Genomic DNA, 20959 nt, shown 5'->3' on the forward strand with positions numbered 1-20959 from the left:
TAAAATATTCTCATAGTTCATACTTTTTTGATGGTCTATTGAACAGATCATAATGCTGAATTCAGCTGCAGAATTACAGAACTACATTGATAAGACACAGCTTACGAGGGACTTAGGTGGCACACTGGATTATTGCCATAAAAGCTGGCTTTTTCATCGCACGGTAAGGACTTTTTAATTCTGTTATGTATTTTAACATGTGGTATGAACTGATTTATGGCATTTGGACAGTTTGTATCAGATTATTCAAGGCTCAGTTCCTCCAAATGTGATATTTTAATTATAGATTAAGTCTGGGGTGTTGAGTCAGCCTCTTGATTCCTAAAGGATCTGTGCACTTATCCTTTTTGCCTTCTTCCCTGGACCTAACTGAAGCATTCCTCCACAGATGCATTGTCACTAATCTAATGGACACGGTTATCCTATTTGTTTGCATTCATTGCAACAACTCTTTTATCTAGTCACTAGGAAATGACCCTTATAGAAGTCTTTAAGGCAGTAATGAACAGACATAGTCATAACAGTAAAGACTTAAGGATCTGGATGTAAAGAACCGCCAAGTTCTCTCATTAATATTGAAATGAATGATGTTGAAAATTCTTTTTTTGGAGGTGATGCTGTTGTGTTGCAGTGTTTGAGCAGTGCCAATAAACTATATGCCTTGTCTCATGGGTGTAAGGCTTCTCAACTACTTCTAAGGAATTTGATTGGAATGTTTTTTAAATATCTAGTAGATGGTTTTCAAACCTTTAAATGGTGTTTTAAAAGCATTTGTGAAAAAATTGTGAAAACTTTTCCAATAGTGTTTCTTTTAGGTGTTTGCTAAGGTATAAAAAAAAGTCTGTCCTAAATGCATGTGGCTGCACTTGGGCCCCTAGTGTTTCAATTTTGGTGCCTGGTAAGTGGTAAATGCACATCAGGACTACCAAACCATCACCAAGGGAAAATCTGTTGCTTTGATCTTATTGATGGCAATTGGTGATAAATTCTGTATACGTCTAAGAATTAGGAATACTAATTGCACATTTCAAAATATTTCTTTCACTGTGACAAATAAGTTTTGTTGTCTAATAGACAGTACTGTGTACTACATATGTGCAGTAATAGTAAAAAACATCTCTGGTCGAGAACTTGAGGCTACTGAAGTTTGGCCAACAATGCTTTATAAGCCTATTACTGTAATGCTTTTTTTTTTAGGCTATAGAAAGTTTTGCCCTAATGGTGAAGCAGACTGCACAGACGCTGCAAGTCTTTGGGACTGAGTTGGCTGAGACAGAGCTCCCCAATGATGTGTCTTCAACTAGCGCTCTTCTAGCTGTGCACACTGAGAAGAAAGACAAGATGAAGGTAAATAATACACAACCATTAAAACCTGTGTCTACGCGATTGGGTAAACCCTCCATACCAGTACAGCACTAGAATCTTACAATGATAGAGGGTTTAAGATGGCTTCTAAAGGCTGATTTTAAATAGTGTAAATTTTGTCACATTGTAGCCTATGGTATAGTGTTGTTTCATAGGTTTTTAAAACAAATATATTTGAGAATTATTAGTTATGTAAATCACCATGTGATAGAAGAGATGGGATCTATCTGAGAAAAGACCAATGTGTGTGTCACAGATGAAATCCTACTGTTGAAGAATACAGATTTTCACAGTGGCACAGTGAAAATAGAATTAGAATGGAAAACAGACAATTAATTATTGCATAGTTATAGTTTCCTATATGTGGTAGAATATACTATTTCTTCAGTTACAACTGAAGGCCTTTTGTGTTTTGAATATATTTCTACCATCATATAACAGTTTCCCAATTTTCCCAAAACAGAATTAGTTTTGTCAGCCTACCTCCAACACTTTTATTTGTATCACAGATTTCATAAAAAAATGTCACTAGTAGGCTGTCTTAATGCAGTTTGAGATTGCAAAGGTTTGACTTGCCTAACGAGTTGAAATAAGAATGACCAGCATTGGAGAGGAAAAGCTTTGCAATGTTCTGTACACTGTTCCCTACAGGAGGGATTAACACTTACTATTTATAGCACTATCAGCTGTAATTGCAGAGGGATAGTTATTCAAGTTCCATATGCACAGCCTTGATGTTATAGCTCACTGCAAATCATATGATTGTGTCTTTAATTGGCAATGCAGGATGATCTCAGACTGGCTTTTAAACAAGGTAGTGACATCTTAGAGCAGATCAAGCAACCTGTTAATGAAAACCCAGAGTACAAGATGAATCAAGACCAATTGGACAACCAGACAACTGTGGAGAGGTGAGAACAGCTGAGTAAAGCGGGGATTTCCTAGGTGAGAGTTAGGGAAATAATTTCAGGGCATAATATCACCCTAAGGTAGAAGGAATTAGGAAATTGTATTGTTGTTGCAAACTTATACTGCTACGTAAAGGGCCAACAGTATACCATGTCTTAAAATTGTTTCCAGTTTACCGGAAAGAAAAGTTCTATAGGGGACTAGATTACACTATGGCCAGGCATAATGAAAGAGTTTTTTGGAACGTTACCAGTGCCTTAGATGTTTTCATCTATAAAGATGTTAGAAAATAGTTTTTTCTCCAATTGACTGTTTTAACGCTAAATTGAGTTAAGGGGCCGTATTTATCTAATTTATTATAAAGGCAGTGCAGTGCTCCCCAATGTGTAGAAGGTTGGAAAGTAACACATAGTTTTATGGTGTCAACAATCAGCTCAGGGCTGCCATAAAATGCTATAGTACTTTTCTGGTCACGTACTGATTACAGAGCACCATTTTGAACTTTGGAAGATGGTATAGAAAATGTTTCTATATTGGTACTGGACATTTTTCTGTTTTCTTTCAGTATGGGATATTTTTATATATGTTTTAAAGTTAAAAAATTAGGTCCTTTACAGCAATATGTTTTAAATGTAGCTTTTTCCAAAGGAGTCATCTGTAAGCTTAACAGTCTGCTTTATGTACAGCACTGCGTAATATGTTGGAGCTATATAAATCCTGTTTATTAATATAAATTTATAATCATAATAATATTAATGACAACCTCTCCAGCACGACACTGGTGCTTTCTTACCATGTAGCATCCTATGTAAACATTTCAATTCTTTCTGTAATGTTGCAGCTGCTTCGTTTTAGCAGAAATGTATTGTGTAGGGTTACAGGTACAGATTCTGCTGGTTAATGATTTTTTTAATATGGGTATTGTTGTTCCAGAGATGGAACTTTCTTCTCATTTCCCTTGTGTAACAAATATTATGTCTGTACCCCTGTAATGGAATTAATTAATTACTTTTATTTCTCTGCAGACTTGTCATACAGCTTAATGAAACAGAAACAGCATTTGATGAGTTTTGGTCTAAACACCAACTAAAGCTTGAACAGTGCTTGCAACTTCGGCATTTTGAACTAAAATTTCGAGAGGTGTGTTTTCAATTTGTTACTGTTATCTATACTTTTTTTTTCGAGTGTAAATTAACAAACAACAAAATAAAGACTAGAAAAAAAGAGTAGACATTATATGGCTGTGTAATTTTTAATATAAAATATATATATATATATTTAAACACCCTTATACTGGGGTCCTGTTATGTTAAGTGTTGGAGGCACTGAATTTGCTATCATCATTCCAAAATCATGTGTGTTCTGTTGCATCTTCTGTCTTTGTAAACTAACATAGATGTAATAGTTTTTTATTCATACAGTATTTTGGTATTCCTAAAACTAAGTTGGAAGGTGGCAATATAGCCCCTCTCTCCTAATATTCATTTTTTCTGGGAGGCAGAGACATTGATTTTTTATTCACTCATGTTCACTTTGTATACTGGACTTAATGTATTGTTTATTAAATCATGTTTAATGTATGAGGTCATTTCATTGGCATAGCAGCAGCTGTGGCTAAATATCCAGTTTTTAACTAGTTCTTTTTCTTTTTTTGGAGGGTTCACAATAGTAGATTGTAGCTTTTGAATATGTAAATTGGGTAACTAAGAACACTAAACATTTAACAGGGCTTGCTGCTAAAATTCAGTTAAATAAATTCAGTTAACCAATAAATGGTATTCTGTGTTTTATTTTACCAAAGTCTAATATGTTACAAAATTTTACTGCAAGAACAAGACTAATATTATAGGGCTAGCCATTAAAATGAGTTTAATCTGAAAAAGGAAATTAGTAAGAGTTGCTTTATTTTGTGATGTCATAAAAAAATAGAATCTGTAAAATTTTAATACCATAGCATATATGCACCCATATTCCCTTATATAGATTAAAGCGGCTTTGGACAGTATTTCTGAGAAGTCAACAGCATTCAGAATTGTGGGGAACAGCTCCTCACATGTAGAACACATCCTGAAAGATTTCTGCAGCTATGAGGAAAAGTCCCAGGTAAAGATTGTTCTTTTGTTTTTCTTTTGTGCCATCTAAACTCCTATAGTTTTAAACGTAAGATATTAATGAATAAAAGTAGTAATTTAAAACTTTTAGAGGTTTGCAATCCTCTGAAGCAAACCATTTTTTGTGAACCTGTTATGATACTATATTTTTGTGTCACTAATATTTTATGTCTTTTTAAAAGCCTTTGTGCTTTTTTTGCTAGGAAATGATACAGTCCGCACAAGCCTTGTCAAGGGAAGGTGACCATCTCATTCTAAGCAATCACTATGCAGTGGACTCCATCCTTCCAAAATGCAATGAGCTCCATCACTTGTGTGGTAATATCGGCACTCACATCCAGGAAAGAAGGGAATACCTTTACAAGTCTTTAGAACTGCACAGACGCCTAGAGAAAGTTAGTAATAATCATGTCATGATGTTTTGTGATGTCTGTATCGTGGTCTTTTACATTACATTTTCCACTGTCTTTCTCTTTTCAGAATTTTGTTACATAAAAAAATTAGATTATTGTCACGCAAGTTTGTGTAGCTAGAACACACAACAAGATATCAAATATATTTGCATGCTGACCATAAATGCTTGCCGCTTTCCTATACTTATTCTTATACTCATTCTTATACTTGTTTTTTTATGTGTAGCTTGTTTTCTTTAACATGTGCTTTGGTTATCATGATATGTAATGGAATGTTTGAAACCCATTGGTTTTAACAGACCATATGCAATGTGCTTCTGAAACCTTGCAGGGGAAAAGCCTGATGTTATCTTTACAATTAAAATAGCAATTTGGCTCATCAGTGTGTCTTTGGTATTGACTGCATCTGCATAGTATTGATACAGCTAGAAATGTGAAGTAGCTGTAAAGTGGTGCCCCAGGGCTAGGTGCTTAGGAAGGTATAATTAAACATACTGTGCTTTTTCTAACTGTCAGCCTGTCTTCTCAAACCTTTTAGACAATGGAATGGTGCGATGAAGGTATTTACTTACTGGCTTCTCAACCAGTGGATAAGTTCCAGTCTCAGGATGGAGCAGAATCAGCGCTGCAAGAGATAGAACGGTTCCTTGAAAGTGGCACTGAGAACATCATAAAAGACTTGCCTATTGTTTTAGGACAATATGAAGCGATTCTCACGGCAGAGTTACAGGTATATGGCACATAGTGGATTGTAGCAGATTATGCTTGTTGCTCTTAAAAATGCAAGATTTGTAATTGAATTTTACACCACAGGAGCATGTCAATAAAGTGTTCCAGAAACAGCAAAGTACCCAAGAAATGTTTGAGAAGAGGAAAGGAAGTCTAAGAAAACTAGCCGCTAAACAGACTCGACCTGTGCAGCCAGTAGCACCTAGACCAGAAGCCTTTGTCAAATCTCCCAATTCCTCTCCAGGTAAAAGAATAAAATCTCAGTTTATTTTTTAATACAAAATAACTGGAATAACCTGAATCAGAGTCCTAATATGGAAGACCCCCCAATTTCAAACTTTTTTGAGATCATAGTAATTGCCTTTAATCTCCATAAAAAAATACCATTGATGCTCTTCTATACTACTAAAATATTTGATCCGACTTTACACGCCCCCATTCTACCCTCAGCATCCTTCTCCCACACATTCTGCCTGCCTCTTTAGCATTGTTTTTTATATCCACAAACTTTCAAATGTTCAGGAACATTTCAGGCACATTTTGGCTAGTACATATAAGATGGCATACATGGCACTAAACCTTACTAGCATTTTGTGGATACGAGCAATAGTAGATGTCACAATTCTCCTAACAGAAGTTTTGTATCAAAATCTAGGTCTCCAAAGGGCTTCTGAGCACAGAGGTAGTCCTGAAAGGGTTGGTCAAAGAAGGATGAACTATCGGAGAGCAAAGGTAAGGCTTTGAACCCTATACACCTTTCTATTGAAACTCTTTGTGTTGCCAATGTATGAATACATTGCAAGCAGAGTAGAATAAATCTTCAGCATGTTTGTTTTTTGTTTTTTTTGTAGAGTGAGATGGATGGTCCTGTTAGAAGTTGTTCAGTAATGGAGGATGAAGAAAATCTGGCTGTATTAAGAAGGTACAAGATACAGAGTTATCCAGTATGATGAAACCAATTTATACTGACATCAATTGATCATCGAAATGGAAACTTTTTTAAGTTTCATTAGTTACGGCTCTGGTATTGAAGACTTATTATTCTTGGCTGTATACCTAGTGATGATACATTTAAGCATTTAAGAAAATTAATTTTTTTTACAGTAGTTTCCTAATGTGCAGCAAAAAAGAAACCTTATGTGACCTTGTAAAAGCAGTTTAGTAATCAAGGTAGAATTGTCCATATACACGGAACACATAATTTTCATAATATATTGCAAAGAAAATTGAGAGAAAATTCTCATATAGTATGCATAGAACTGAAGCTTTATAATTTACAGAACTATATGTATCATGATAACTCTTAGTGATCACCCTTGGTCCAGATGCTGAAGATTTCTTGTTTTTTTGTTTCCAGGCATGTCATGAATGAACTCATTGAGACAGAAAGAGTTTACGTTGAAGAACTTCTCTCTGTTCTTGAGGTATAAAAAAGCATTGTATGTTTTCTTAGTATGTATCACTGTAACATGCTGGCACTATAAAAAGCCTTGATAATAAAGCAAAAAAAAAAAAACAGTTTGCTAGTACTGTAACCTAAATTATCATACTGGATTTAGCCAATATCCCTAAGTCTGCCATATATATTTTTCTAAATCTACCTGTTGATCTGCCAGGAGATCTGATAAAGTGTCTCATCCTTATAAACCATGACAACACTCTTCCTGTCTTATAGAAAAAACTGTCACCTCTGTAGCTGCTGTAGCAATACTTGAGGATGCAAGAGGGGTTTGCCAACAGCTTTGTCCCTTCAGTAATCTGGTACATGCATACACAGGCTGGTTTTGAAGCAATTTTTTTAGCATGTAAATAAATTTAGAGAAGAAAGAATCATGTCTGTTAGAATCTGTTGTCATATTTACAGACATCTACATGTTTGGGAATTATGTTCCTAATATATTTATCCTTAATGTTTATTTTGTCCTCAAGACCATTGCATAAAAATAGCTATTTTCGACAGGTATAATGATTTCGTTATGTGCAAATCAAATGTTTAAAACCAATTTAATGAAGTACTAATTAATAATAATGTTTGTTTTTTTAATAAGGGTTATGCTGCAGAAATGGAGAACCCCTTGGTGATGCACCTGCTCTCGCCCATGCTTCACAATAAGAAGGATGTATTATTTGGCAATATGGAAGAGATCTACCACTTTCATAACAGGTCAGCCTAATATTTTACACTTTCTAAATGGTACCCTGACCTTGCATTTTGGTAGTTAATGCAGTGTAAGTGGCAAATAGATATGCACCACAAGCCTGTTATACAGTCCTTGTTTAAGGTTTTAAGTATATTGTAAATTACATTAACTTGTTATTGTTTGAAAAAGTGTTTTCCTATTATTGTGTAATAATATAGGTAAATTGGGCAGTCATTTGTGCTGATTACATGTTAAGGTTCCCACTCAGTAGTGCTACAAAATGTCTTTAAATTTTCCACCTCATTAAAATGAATGTACTCCTCAACCTCGGCAACAGATGTTAACAGTAAGACCAAATAAGTGTACTAAGCCACTGAGGTCTTCTAATAGTTGCTAAAGTACAAATCTCTACTTTATTACAGTAACAGAAATAGAGAGGGCGCATGTAAAAATGTATGAAGTCTTTTTAAAAAATACCTTACTATTAACCTCATGGTTTTACACAACTTAATCTGTGTTGTAATTTGTGTAAGGGTTTATTTTTGTTCACAACGGAACAATTATTATTATTATTTTGCCCTCTCCCCTATTTCCTTTTTGTTGTCCTGTTACAAAAATTTCAATAAAAATAAGTTAAATATAAAATTTCCCTTATAGGTAAAAATTAATAACCCAAAATGTAGGTCATTGGTCATTCTTTAAAAACTTTATTTGCCTTCCACTTTAAATGATTTTATCATTTTATGATGTTATTTAATACCAAATTATAACCACCTGTATAAGAACACATAAACCTTTACTATAATAATTTGGTATTGATGTTTTTTTGTTAGGATATTTTTGAGAGAATTGGAAAATTACATCGACAGTCCGGAGCTAGTAGGAAGATGTTTTCTTGAAAGGGTAAGTATGCAACTTACTGGTTGATTGAAAACTTTTAATTTTTTGACTTGCAAATCATATTTGTTAAAAAAATATATTTGTGACCTGGAATAAAAAAATAAAAATTCTACAATTAAGCGTTCATGTTTATTCCACTTAATTTAAGTAGAGGTGTCTGAAGCTGATTTGCATGTCCAGCCACTCACTGTTGTCCATCAAAACAATTTCTAGGTATGCTGCAGTGCCAAATGCAGGGGGTCCTACATTGGTTTTATCTACAAACAAGTGCAATTTGGAATTACCTGTTTTATAACATTTCTATCTTAATGACTCGCGTTGCTTCAAATTTCTCGCTAATTTTTGTAGGCTATATTTTATGTAAAATGCTTTATTGTGCATGAAATTAGTGGTTTCTTTGTAACATCTATCTAAACAAGCATCATTGAAAGGCATCACTTGAATAACACTTTTTAGTGTAATGGAAGCAATCAGCTGATGTTACACAGAGGTTATATAGTAAATGCAAGTATGACAACATGTAAACCAATAATATGTTTAGGTTTGCCCAATAATATACTGTTTTTTCTTATGCAGATGGAAGATTTCCAGATATATGAAAAATACTGCCAAAACAAGCCCAGGTCAGAGAGTCTATGGCGCCAGTGCTCAGATGCACCTTTTTTCCAGGTTATTTTTATGTACTGTAGTGTTATAAATAAGATTTAAATTTATGACATAGCCTAATATGCATTTTTGTGGTTGCAGGAATGCCAGAAGAAGCTGGATCACAAGCTTAGTCTGGACTCCTACTTACTGAAGCCTGTACAGAGGATAACAAAATACCAGCTTTTACTAAAGGTAGACATGAAAAAAACTGTGTTATGTATAAGGAGGGTGACCTGCAGGAAAAATTTGACATTTTTTAAGAAAAAGGTAAAACAGAATATTGCATTTTTCTTCATTGAGGTTAGCAGAATAGCATTTATAATAACATCATTTTTAAATGAAAGTTAATATCATTTTATTATTAATTTTAAAAGAAGAGGTGCTTCAATTCTTCTGGCAGTGGAGGTTATACTGTATATAACGTTCAGACATCTACTGTTTAGCAAATCAGTTCACCCATTTATGTACAATCACTGAAGAAAAAAAGTCTGATGACAGATTTTTCTAAAATAACTTTTTAAATGATTTAGCTGATTTATATATTTTTTCATTTAGGAAATGCTAAAGTACAGTAAGAACTGTGAAGGTGCAGAAGATCTGCAGGAAGCTTTGGCTTCTATTCTTGGTATACTTAAGGCTGTTAATGACTCCATGCATCAGATAGCCATCACTGGTTATGAGGCAAGTGATTACATATTACTCTTTAGTTGAATTATCTATATAGCTTTACATATTTTAGACATAGAACAATTGTTACAGTCCCACCCTGGTAACCTTTATACATTGTAAAGATTTTTAGAAAACTCTATTGCAAATACCTGCCTATCTTTTTTTCTGTGTTTCAGTTTTAATCCTATTTAGAAAAAGACTTTAAATAACAAGCAGTGTAATGTAGCAAAATGTTTTAATCTCTGTAGCAAAGGAATTTAATCGTCAGTGTAGCCCCAGCCCTACAAAGTATCCTATATAAAATGAAATGCCTATTGCAGGGCATGCTTGAAATCTGACATCACCTCTCTGCAGACTTTGGGGTAAAGAAATGACCTAAATCCAAAGTCAGGATATGTATTCCCTTGAAACTGTTTTGTATACAAACTGACTATATTGTAAGGAATTAGCTTAATATTATTTTGGGTGAAAAGTTACAGAAAATGGCATGCTGATTGTCACGCTGTACTGCTGCACTTCAGTCTGCTGTATGGACATCTGCTGTCACACACATATCACAAATAGTACGCTACCTATCCTACAGATTTACTTGGCAACTATAATATGTCATCTATAATAGAAAATGTAAGCAGCTGTTGGGACAGGACTGACTGCATCTTGATAATCAGCAATAATATTAAATTGAAATGTAACACTTTATTGTTAGCTATAGTAAATAATTATCAATATCTAATATTTATTCCAGGGAAACCTGAATGATCTTGGAAAACTTCTGATGCAAGGCTCTTTCAGTGTGTGGACTGAGCATAAAAAAGGCCATTCCAAAGTAAAGGACCTGGCAAGGTTTAAGCCAATGCAAAGGCACTTGTTTCTGCATGAGAAAGCCGTGCTGTTCTGCAAGAAAAGGGAAGAGAATGGGGAGGGCTATGAGAAGGCTCCCTCTTATAGCTTCAAACATTCCTTAAATGTAAGTCTGTTTTTTTCAATTATATCTCTGTTCAGCCATAACACAGCAGGTTGGCATGTTAAGGGTAACAACCATTTTAACATACAACTGGTTGAAAATTAAAGCAGTTTCATAAATGATTCAGTCAAGTACAGATATTTTACGTAACCAAGTCATTGCAACTCTGACAAACAAGGTCAGAAACATAGGGAGTGAGTAATTGTAAATCCAGAATTAGGTTGGTTGGAAGCTGACATTTACAGCTTTTTAAGTGATCAGTGCTTTGTTTGTTCCTACTTTGTTTGTTCCTAGTGTCAATCTGTTTTGCTTAAGTTACCTTTCTGGTTTTATACGGGCTTGAAGTATAAACTTTAAATAATGAACAATGAGCAAGCAAACAAAATACCTAAGATTTTTTATGAAAAGTCTTGCTTTTTATTTGCAAAAATGCAATGTTTAAATGGCAAGTAGAAATAAAAAAAAGTCAAATAAAAGTTAAATTGATGTTTAATGCAGTCTATATGCCAAGGGTAATCCTAAATTATACTTTTAAAAACTGGCAAATCTCAGCCTTTATGTATCTATTACTCTGTTGCCTTAATTATTAGTAAATTGTCAAATACCTTTTCTGTTTGTTAGATGGCAGGTGTTGGAATTACCGAATACGTAAAAGGAGACAACAAGAAGTTTGAAATATCTTACAATTTAAGAGAAGAAGTTTACATTGTTCAGGTAAAGTTTTTTTTACTAGTATGAAGTCCCACACTATAAATTTCCAATCCTTGGGCTTTGTATCAGACTTACTGTATATTCATTCAGAATCCCTCAGCAATGGAAAATACAGGACAATACAACTAAAACACATATATAGGTGTTCTTGGCACCTTATCAGCAAGTTTTCATCCATTATGGAGTACTGATTGCAAATCTTTTTCCATTAGGTAGTAGGTTTACCATTTTCAGTAGGTAGCTCAAGTAAGACAGTCTGTTTTAGGTATTCTACACAAACCTGATAAGAATTATGATAATATGATGATCTGGTATGTTGCAGAGGATGTTTTGGGTTACATGGATGGCTTCAGCACCAATGCCATATTATAGATTTCTAAAGTCATCATATTTTTAAGTATGTGATATCTGCAATCTGTAGTTTAGCTTTATATTTATGTTTATAACATGTGAACCTGTGCATGAGAGCAAAAATCCACAGTGCAGCTGAAAAATAGAGCACACTAGTGTTTGAGGAATTTGCTGCTAGTTTGTAGACAGTTTGGGGCTAATTCCGTAGCTGAACTAAAAACCTATCAAAGTCAACAGGGAAAAAAATGTGCAGTAAAAAAGCTATACAGCTATACAAGCTTTTTATATACAGTATCTCACACAAATATATATATATATATATATATATATATATATATAAATATTTATGTGTGTATGTGTAGGACATATTGCAACTATGTATGACTACAAAAGAGAAAATCATTCTTTAAAGTTTGATTAAGGTAGAATTTTGGTAGAACTAAGTTATAGTACTGTTGTTAAAAACAAAAAATTCCACCGGATGAATTACTCTACTAGCAATAGAACTGTGTACCAGCAGCAACATTTTTCTATTAGGCAAAAATTCTACCTGATCCTACCAAAATTTTCCCTAAATGTCCCTGGTATCAGATGGTTAAATCTCTGTACCCCAGGAACCGCATGCAGCTGTATGTTCCAGCTGGTGTATAAAGCTAAACCAGACACCCCAACACTAACCTTTTAATGGCAGGTACAACATACCATGTAAAAAGCCTTACATGTTCTCAGGAAGACTATTTACGGATTATTTAGCCAGGAAATTCGGTAATAAATTATTGTCACGTTACCTAATGCATACTAAAGTGGCAACATTTTGCCTGGGAATCAACGCTTTAAATAATCTCAATGAAAGAAAGTTATTTATCTTCTGAAAAGGTTGTTGAAGTCCTTGTACCCCTACTAAGCTCACATTTTTTATTTAATTTGGATAGACATCTTGTCAGCAGAATATTTCTATGAGCGCACTTGGGGGATTTTCCCTCAATAGGAGTCCCAGTCTTTGCAAAAGGGAAATAAAGACAAGTTATGATCATTTCCCACTCTACCAAAGATGTGTGAGGCTTTAGACAATTTCCTTTGGAAAATACGTTTAGATAAGTTTCCCTAATAGTTCTATAATTTGTAATTATTTTTAACAGGCTCCAACACCTGAAATAAAGGCCACCTGGGTAAATGAAATTAGAAAGGTCTTGACCAGTCAACTGCAAGCATGCAGAGGTATTCTTTTTTTCTGTTTACTGTTTGTTTCTACCTGTCTACTTTTATATTGTTTATTATGTACAGCACATGGCTTTCACAATTTACGAGAATTTATTATATACAGTTGTTGAAAATATAAATATTCATTTAAAAAAATATGTGCTACATAACTTCATTATAAGCCATCTATACTTATCTATTGGCTCTTCTGCAAAGTTCTACAAATACCTGCTAGTACCTGCCTTACTGTTCCTGCCAGTTAGGCTTACATATTTCTGCTTATTTTGATAGTGTGGCAGTCATGCTGTGCTGTACTGAGTTCAGTGTTGCCATTCTAGTGTTGGCTGTGCCTGCTCGCACTAGAATAATGTTGTAGGAAGTGTGGTGCTGTCAGGACACTGTTGTGTCTCAAACTTGGTGTGGTCAGATGCTGATTTACAAGATACATGTCCCGCTCACTGCTTTCTAGATTGGCTACCCTGCTTTTGTTACTGAGCCCTCCCACTGTAATCAACAGTGTCTGAAGGGGAGTGTGTAAGACACCACTGAAGGAGCATTTGGTTATATTGTGTACTTTGTAAGGCTTGTGCATTATATAGTAACTGGACTTGGGACATATTTGCACTATCATTCTGTTAGAACTTGTACCTAAATTGTATTATTTGTATTGTTTTTAATTACACACTATGATTTTCATAGTGGACATAAAGTTGTCTCATGTTTGGTTTCAGAAGCCAGCCAGCATAAATCAGTTGAGCAGACCAATAGTTCTCCTCTACCAACTTTATCTAGCACCAGGTAAGCAGAGAATACTTCATCAGTCACATTCACATTCCTTTTATCACAGATAGAGCCAAATCTATACAGAATCCCAGTTGGTAAGTGTGTCAATTCTACTGCTGAAAACATTTTTTTATTCTTCCATAATAAATAGATTTCTGGAAACCAAGAAAAGCTGATGTTGGATGGATGCTTTGTGGCCACTGAACAAAAAAAAATACTGAGAGCATCCCAGAGCAACTTTTTTTGGGATCCTGGTCTTGGTTTAATAAACATGTATGATAGGACCACACTGAGGAATTTTAATTATGCTACATGTAGTTCTCAAACACCATCTTTGACATTTCTGAAAAATAATAACTTACAAAATAGCTAATTAGGAGTACACTTGGCTCAACATTAGGGTCAATTTACATTAATGCAGTGCACTAGGACATGCATGCTAATTTTTGTATACTTTGCATAGTAGTTAGATAAGTTAGATGAATAGATAGTCTATTCATTTGGAATAAGTTGCCAACATACTCTTGCATGTCCAGAATCAGATAGGACCCCATGATATTGCAGAACACACTGCTATGTGTTGATGTGCTACATTGAACAATAACAGAGGTGTTCTAGGGAAACTGTGTTGGGGTGCCATTCAAAATTTATATATCCAACCAGTGCACATAGCCCAGGGTATTTTGACTAATGTGCGATTTGACCCTTATAGTAGAATTGTTTCTAGCACAATCTGACAATTGGTATTCTTCATAAATCAATGAACCTGCATCAAGAAATTCAATTGTTGCCTATTGTTATGGTCGTTAAGCATTAGTCATCATTTGCATATGTAAATAATAATTTGTTGCATGGTTCGAAGAGTTCTGAAACAAGTGTTTGTTTCCAATCTTTGATTTCAGTCCTCTTAGAAGTAAATCAGGAAAAATTAAAAAGTTGGAAGAAAGAAAAACAGAGCCTTTAATAAGTCCCGAATCTACTTTATTACCAAAGTACCTGGAGAAGAGTAAAGGTATGTTAAGTGTCTTATAGTCTGTGCTCTGAGGATCCTGTCAAAAATAGAGAAGTGACAGTTTAGATGGTAAATGTCAGAATATGACTGTTTATATATGGACCTTCTATCTTCTAGCTGTGCTGGTGCTTCTTGTATTCTTCCCCCTTCAGGCTATATGCATGTATGTATATGTATTCCACACAGGTCTATTTCTCCTGTGTCTTTCTTGTTTCTAGATGGCACAGTTACTAGCCCTACCTCAGAATCTTCTGCAGTTACAAAAAAGCGCTTCACTTTGCAGGGTTTTCCTAACCTCAAAACTCAGAAAGGTAACCTAACACCTGCTAGATAATATGCACTAACCATACTCTCCTGCACTCTCTTGCATTTGCATGTGTTTAACCGTAGACATTGATACACATGATAAGCTAGATAATCAAATAGTCTGTATGTCTCTTCATCAAGCAGCATAAGTTTATTTAGCCATGCTGGAAGTCTGGGTGGCCAGAGACCTACAGGTAGGAAAGAGATACACTATATCTGCTCTGATTCTATCCTGTGCATATAAACAGACATTCAGAATTTCTTACCTGTATTCAAGAGACATTTACAAATGAAATTGAAAGGTCATCACCTTTGACAGAGAATTGTTTGTGCAATGCTTTTTTTTAACATAAATAACTAGTTCTAGAAATGTTTACCAATATACATGGTCATTAACAAGTACTCCTGCAGTGCTCTGTTATCTAAGGAACTGTACTGAAATAAGGATTTCTAATAAAAACACTCTTTCATTTGATATTCATGCAGCCACCCTTGCACAGAGAGAGCATTGTAGTAGTAGTATTACTTTGACAGACATTTAAAGTGTCTGTTTTGTCCATAGCAAGAAATCAGTTTCAGGCATAAAAACAGGAAACTAATTTATCAACTGTGTGATAATACTCCATACAACCAACTTTTAGAACTGCTTAGATCACTTTTTTGTGGAAGATAGTGGATTGTCAGTGTAGTATTGAGCAACAAGTCAGTTTTCACCTGTATGATGAAGTATGATAATGAAGGTTCAGTTTTTTTGCTCAATTACTTTTAATCTGTTCCAACTAATACTGATTTTGTGGAAAAGGTTCTTCTAAATCATCCTTTATAAATGTATCAGTAATCCACTAATATGAATTTTGTTTCATCCACTAACAACTTCACCATCAAAAATTGTGTTCTAATTTGCTGCCTTTGAGTTTTTCGGGAATGATTTTCTGCAGTGTTGATTTAGGCAGAAAGCAATTAAAAAATACCCATTTTCAGTTCCAATTAGGACATCAATATCAAATCTGATAGATTACTGTCATCTTCAAAGGACAAGTGTTTCCTGCTTGTGCTTTTTCGTCTTTGTTAATAAAACACCAGGCTATATCAGCACTGTAGCAACAATCGCTGCTTTAAGTAACACTTTTTTTTTTCATCAGCCTGTCAAATCTGCTGCTTTTTTTAAGTAGACGGGTTGAGGGTAGACTAGTCTACAATGCATTAACAATATACATCCATATTCAACTGGTTGTGGTCAGTCTTACTGAGTCATTACAAAAAAACATAATGATGATAATGTGAGGATAAAAGTATGGTAACAAAAAATGTTTCATATCTATCATTACATGATCTATTCCCCCAAGTGTGAATGGAGTGAATACATCTTAAAAAATGTCCTTTTAGCCAAAATTCACTAATGCTGTGAATAACCTTAAAAACATTTAAATAAATAATAAAAAAGTGCTTTCCTAATTTCAAGCTATGATTTGGATGTTTTATTTTACACAAGGGTAGCTGAGAATCCTATAAATCTGTAGCTAAACATTGTTTTGTAAGTTGGAAGAGAATCACACACTCAGGTCAATGCCATACATTTACTTATTTGATGTCTACATCAGAATTACCACAATGTAATAGTCATGAATATACTACTTTTTTTTAGGACGATCCTGTTTTGGGACGTTTTTATAGTCCAGACATTTACGATCTGATTAAAATAGCTGTTTGGTTCCAAAGATCATTATGTATATTATAAATAATGGAGTTTGAATGCTACATATTTTAGAATAATGCAGCAATGCACTAATGTAGATTTCCCACAAATGAATTGCTTTACAGACTTTCCCATATAATAGAGATAAATATGAAGACTGTGGCAGTGACATCTGCATAGATATTGACAGAAAATTAATACATTTTAAATAAGAACCTAGCAATCATCCCATGATAAACTCAAAGGTAACTGTTTACATTGATAACCCTTTCCTCTTCAGATCTTCAATACCTATATTTCTCTGTTTTTTCCTCTACATCATCCTGCAGCTTCCCCTACCAGCCCTGACAAAAAAACTAAACGCCATGAAGTAAAGAGTGACCCAACTCCATTTGGTTTAAGAGGTAGAGTGATTCAATTGTTTCATCCTTCAGAATATTAATGCTCAAGAATGTGGCACATGAAGCTAAAAGTAAAAGAAATACTGTTTTATTAAGTGTTTGAGAATGTGATTGTATATGTGTTTTACAATCGTTTCTGTTTATATCAGGGCATATTAGAGTTTAAAAAATGTAGACTGTACAATTACAAAGTATATTGGAAATATGAATGCAAAAAAATGTTGTTTTGAAGTAAATTTAAAGCCAATACCTTTACTATGAACTATTCAAAACCCAGTAAGGTTTTTATTGCTCAGAACTGGGGTACTGGATATCTTAAAGCATTAGGTGTTGTCAGCCAGGTCCTAAGCAGTGTAGAGAGAATGATCTCCTATAGCCAGTTCAGTTAAAAGCAGCTGTTAAAACTAAGTCCTTTGCTTGAGCATGGACTGGGTGTGCATATTCCTTTTTGCACACCCACATGTTTGTTGCTGTCCCAGTTTGGGATAGTTTGCCATTTAAATACACTTTTTATGGTAGGAAAATAAAACATAGCATAAGGTCCCATTCCCACCTATGCTTTGGGTGCTCTTAACAAACCCTAGCAGTCATCTGTACCTATGAGTAAAATATACCTGTTATTATTAAACTTTCCCCTCTTCCTGCTCGTCTGACCCAAACAAGTCCACTTCCTCTACCATCGATCCCAATTTACCAAAATCTGAACAGCTGTGGTCTTTGTATCTGTTTATATCTTCCTACAAGGTAGTCACTGTAGTGCAGTACAGCCCAATGGCCCTTGCAGGTGGCTGTAAACAAAATATGAGACCACAGCCCTTTGTATGTTGAAAGTAGGAATCTGTGGAGGGGAAGGTAAGTCAGGCCTTAAGTCACAGGAAGAGATTACATTGTAGTGTCAGTTTAGGAACATTCATTTTTGGTAATCCCTTACTTATTACTGACTATTTTTAGTTCTGAGCAACCCCAACTCAGGCCGATGTTTGCTTTCTATTTGATCTAGATTTTTTTTTTCTGCAACTACATTATTGAAATAAAATCAGGATGTATCAGTCTTTTATTTGTATACCAAATGCTAGAATTATAGGACTTATCACCAGCTCTTTCACAGATACATCTGCAATTTTTACACTGACGAAGTCCAAATGGCTAAGTACATCTCACCTGACCTCAGCAGACAGTCGTCGAAGAGGTATCAGGGAGAAAAATTATCTGTGCTTGTTTTTGCAGTGCATATTGAGTGTTTCTGCTTCTGGCATGCATTTAGATTTGTTTGCAGTGCACTTAAGAATACTATTCACTATAACACATTTTCTTTACATTCCTGATCAGTCAATATTTTTAGACATATTTAGATACATACATTCTGTGACCCAAACAAGATTTAATCATGGCATAGGAGCATAAGGTGGAAACTACTAAAGGGCCAACTGATTGGGGCCCAGCTGTAACCCTAAATCAAAAGTACTTGTCTCTGCACCAAAGGATTCCTTAATTTTATTTTATGTTTATTGGTTAAAAAAGGAGAATTGTTACAAATGACATAAAATGTGAGACTACTGTGTGTATGGTAGGTGATATTTAAAGGATTTTAAGGTGCTATTGTTCGTTTGTGTAATAATGCCTGGAAAGACTTACATATGTTTCCAGTATAGTTTATGAAATGTAGTGATAGCATACTGAGTTATGGTAGACATAACCCATACGTATTGCTTGCAGTATTATGTAGCGTGTTAATATGTAAATAAATGAATTACATGATTTTAGATGCATGCTTTAATTTGTTGGCATTTTAAATTGTTACTGCTATAAAAGTTGCACATTAAGGATTTGCCTCTGCTTGTGCCTCCCTCCTTTGTAAATCCTACTCCTAAACTTCCAGTTTTGCTCCAAAATCTCAGCAGTTTTCATTATTGTATATCCTCCCAATGTCCTTCCAAGACCTTGGTGAACCATCAGTTTACATCCTTCATTATGTAATAGACGTAACTGAGTAATCAATGCTTTTTTATGTTTCAATGTGCATATACTACCTACCCTATTCAAAAATTAATAGATAGACTTGCTCAGGGATCCTGGCTTCAACAGAAACATAAAATTTAGGATATGGCAAAAATAAACACAATACATAATAAATAACATTGTGTGGAATGTGATGGTGTTAGGGGGTGGGTAATTGGCTTGGAATTATCATGCTCTTGTTCACCTAAGAATGCTCAGAATATTACCTATGTGTCCAAAATTGAGGTATATCAGGATAAAAAGAATAGGAGTAGGAATTTCCTTTGGGGACTGAGTGGATGCAATAGATGGCCGAATGCTAATGATGAATGGGTTCAAAGGGTAAAATGCTCATTGTATTTTGGGTTTGCAAAATTTTCTACATTTTGGCTGGAAGTTTTTAAAAATGTTGGTTAGTTTTTCTATCACCTCCTAACTTCTTTAAATCCTCCAACAAATCTCAATCAAGTAAACGGCACAGGCTTTCTTTCAGATTTAATGATCATAGTTGAGTTAATAAGCTTTTAGATTTAGAGTCCAGGCAAAAAGAATGTAAGTTTTTTTCCTCTGAATGTATAGTTGTTCTTTGATGTTTTGATTTCTGTTTTGAGAAAAAGATAAAAAAGGAGAATGAAGGATTACTGATTACGTAGTAAGATTGTAATCTGACCAAGCTTTTAGGAATAGTCAGGAAATAAAACATGAATGTTTGGAGGATGATTGATAAAAAAAAAAACTGGAATTACAATCAAGTTTAGAGAAGCACAGAGACTTGTGACTCCATTTTCCAATACAGCTAATCAAGTGTTGAGTATTTTGGACCAAGTCTTGAAAGAGGGAAAGGGAATCGGAGGAAGAACGCACTGTGGCATATCCTATATAACAATTAGACTTGTTCCTGTTAACTGCAATATCACTCTCCCACACTTATATCATTGTTAGGTTGGAACAGAACAACCCAGTCACTGGATGCTTCAGAGGAAAATAATGATGGATGGTCCAGTGGGGAAGATCCAAGCAATTCTTCTGATGCTGAAGAAGAAGGAGGGGAAATAGTGGATAAAAAGTTGGTAAGCACCACACACGTGCCAAATAAACTTAACAAAACTTTCACGAACTGTGGTAATGTAATGTAACATTCCTTTTTTTTCATTCCAATAATCTGACTGTAGAAAACTGTATAAGAGCATCAGAGAAAGAAAACTATGTATTTATTGTATGATCTCACATTTAAATATTGTTAAAGTAGGAATAATTGCTGAGCTCTGCATGTTTTTTTATTGCTTAGAATACCTAAGGCTAATCATGGAATTGGTTGCTTTAAGAACCTCTAAAGTATCTTTCCATTAGACATATTTCCAATGTAATGTATTATCTTCAACTAAACCATAAGATACTATCAAATGATTAGGAACCATCATGCTAAATCCGTTTTTTCCACCTAGAACGTTCTAGATGTTGTTTGCAGAGTTGAGTGTAAAACACTGTAATAGAGGAAAAAAGTGAAGCCCAACTAGCTACATAAAATATTATTAAAAAAAACAACAAATACTTGGTTAGGGTGACTCAACATTAAAAGAAAAGTCCACTACCTATTTTTCTGGAAAAAAAATATTTATATTGCCCATAAACTTAAAAATAGTCAAATAGCA

The 20959-nt window shown here is 34.5% G+C and overlaps 1 protein-coding gene across 13 annotated transcripts in view; it reads left to right on the forward strand.

Annotated features, from left to right (window-relative positions):
* The window catches only part of MCF2L (MCF.2 cell line derived transforming sequence like), a 109005-nt gene that overhangs the window by 82645 nt on the left and 5401 nt on the right, over positions 1-20959 (forward strand). For 8 of the 13 annotated variants that reach the window (XM_072412209.1, XM_072412303.1, XM_072412294.1 and 5 more), the window contains 25 exons: positions 47-163; positions 1198-1347; positions 2152-2276; positions 3300-3414; positions 4258-4377; positions 4589-4780; positions 5337-5528; positions 5612-5771; positions 6183-6259; positions 6379-6449; positions 6885-6951; positions 7576-7691; positions 8502-8571; positions 9145-9237; positions 9316-9408; positions 9772-9897; positions 10631-10852; positions 11471-11563; positions 13051-13129; positions 13843-13909; positions 14797-14906; positions 15125-15217; positions 17238-17312; positions 18418-18498; positions 20250-20377. In XM_072412209.1, the coding sequence (XP_072268310.1) occupies positions 47-163; positions 1198-1347; positions 2152-2276; positions 3300-3414; positions 4258-4377; positions 4589-4780; positions 5337-5528; positions 5612-5771; positions 6183-6259; positions 6379-6449; positions 6885-6951; positions 7576-7691; positions 8502-8571; positions 9145-9237; positions 9316-9408; positions 9772-9897; positions 10631-10852; positions 11471-11563; positions 13051-13129; positions 13843-13909; positions 14797-14906; positions 15125-15217; positions 17238-17312; positions 18418-18498; positions 20250-20377 (2832 nt within the window). The remainder of the gene's footprint in view (positions 1-46; positions 164-1197; positions 1348-2151; positions 2277-3299; positions 3415-4257; positions 4378-4588; positions 4781-5336; positions 5529-5611; positions 5772-6182; positions 6260-6378; positions 6450-6884; positions 6952-7575; positions 7692-8501; positions 8572-9144; positions 9238-9315; positions 9409-9771; positions 9898-10630; positions 10853-11470; positions 11564-13050; positions 13130-13842; positions 13910-14796; positions 14907-15124; positions 15218-17237; positions 17313-18417; positions 18499-20249; positions 20378-20959) is intronic. The other 5 variants (XM_072412236.1, XM_072412250.1, XM_072412275.1 and 2 more) reach the window with 5 other exon arrangements.

Source organism: Pyxicephalus adspersus, chromosome 1 (genome assembly GCF_032062135.1).
Source record: "Pyxicephalus adspersus chromosome 1, UCB_Pads_2.0, whole genome shotgun sequence".
NCBI lineage: Eukaryota > Metazoa > Chordata > Amphibia > Anura > Pyxicephalidae > Pyxicephalus > Pyxicephalus adspersus.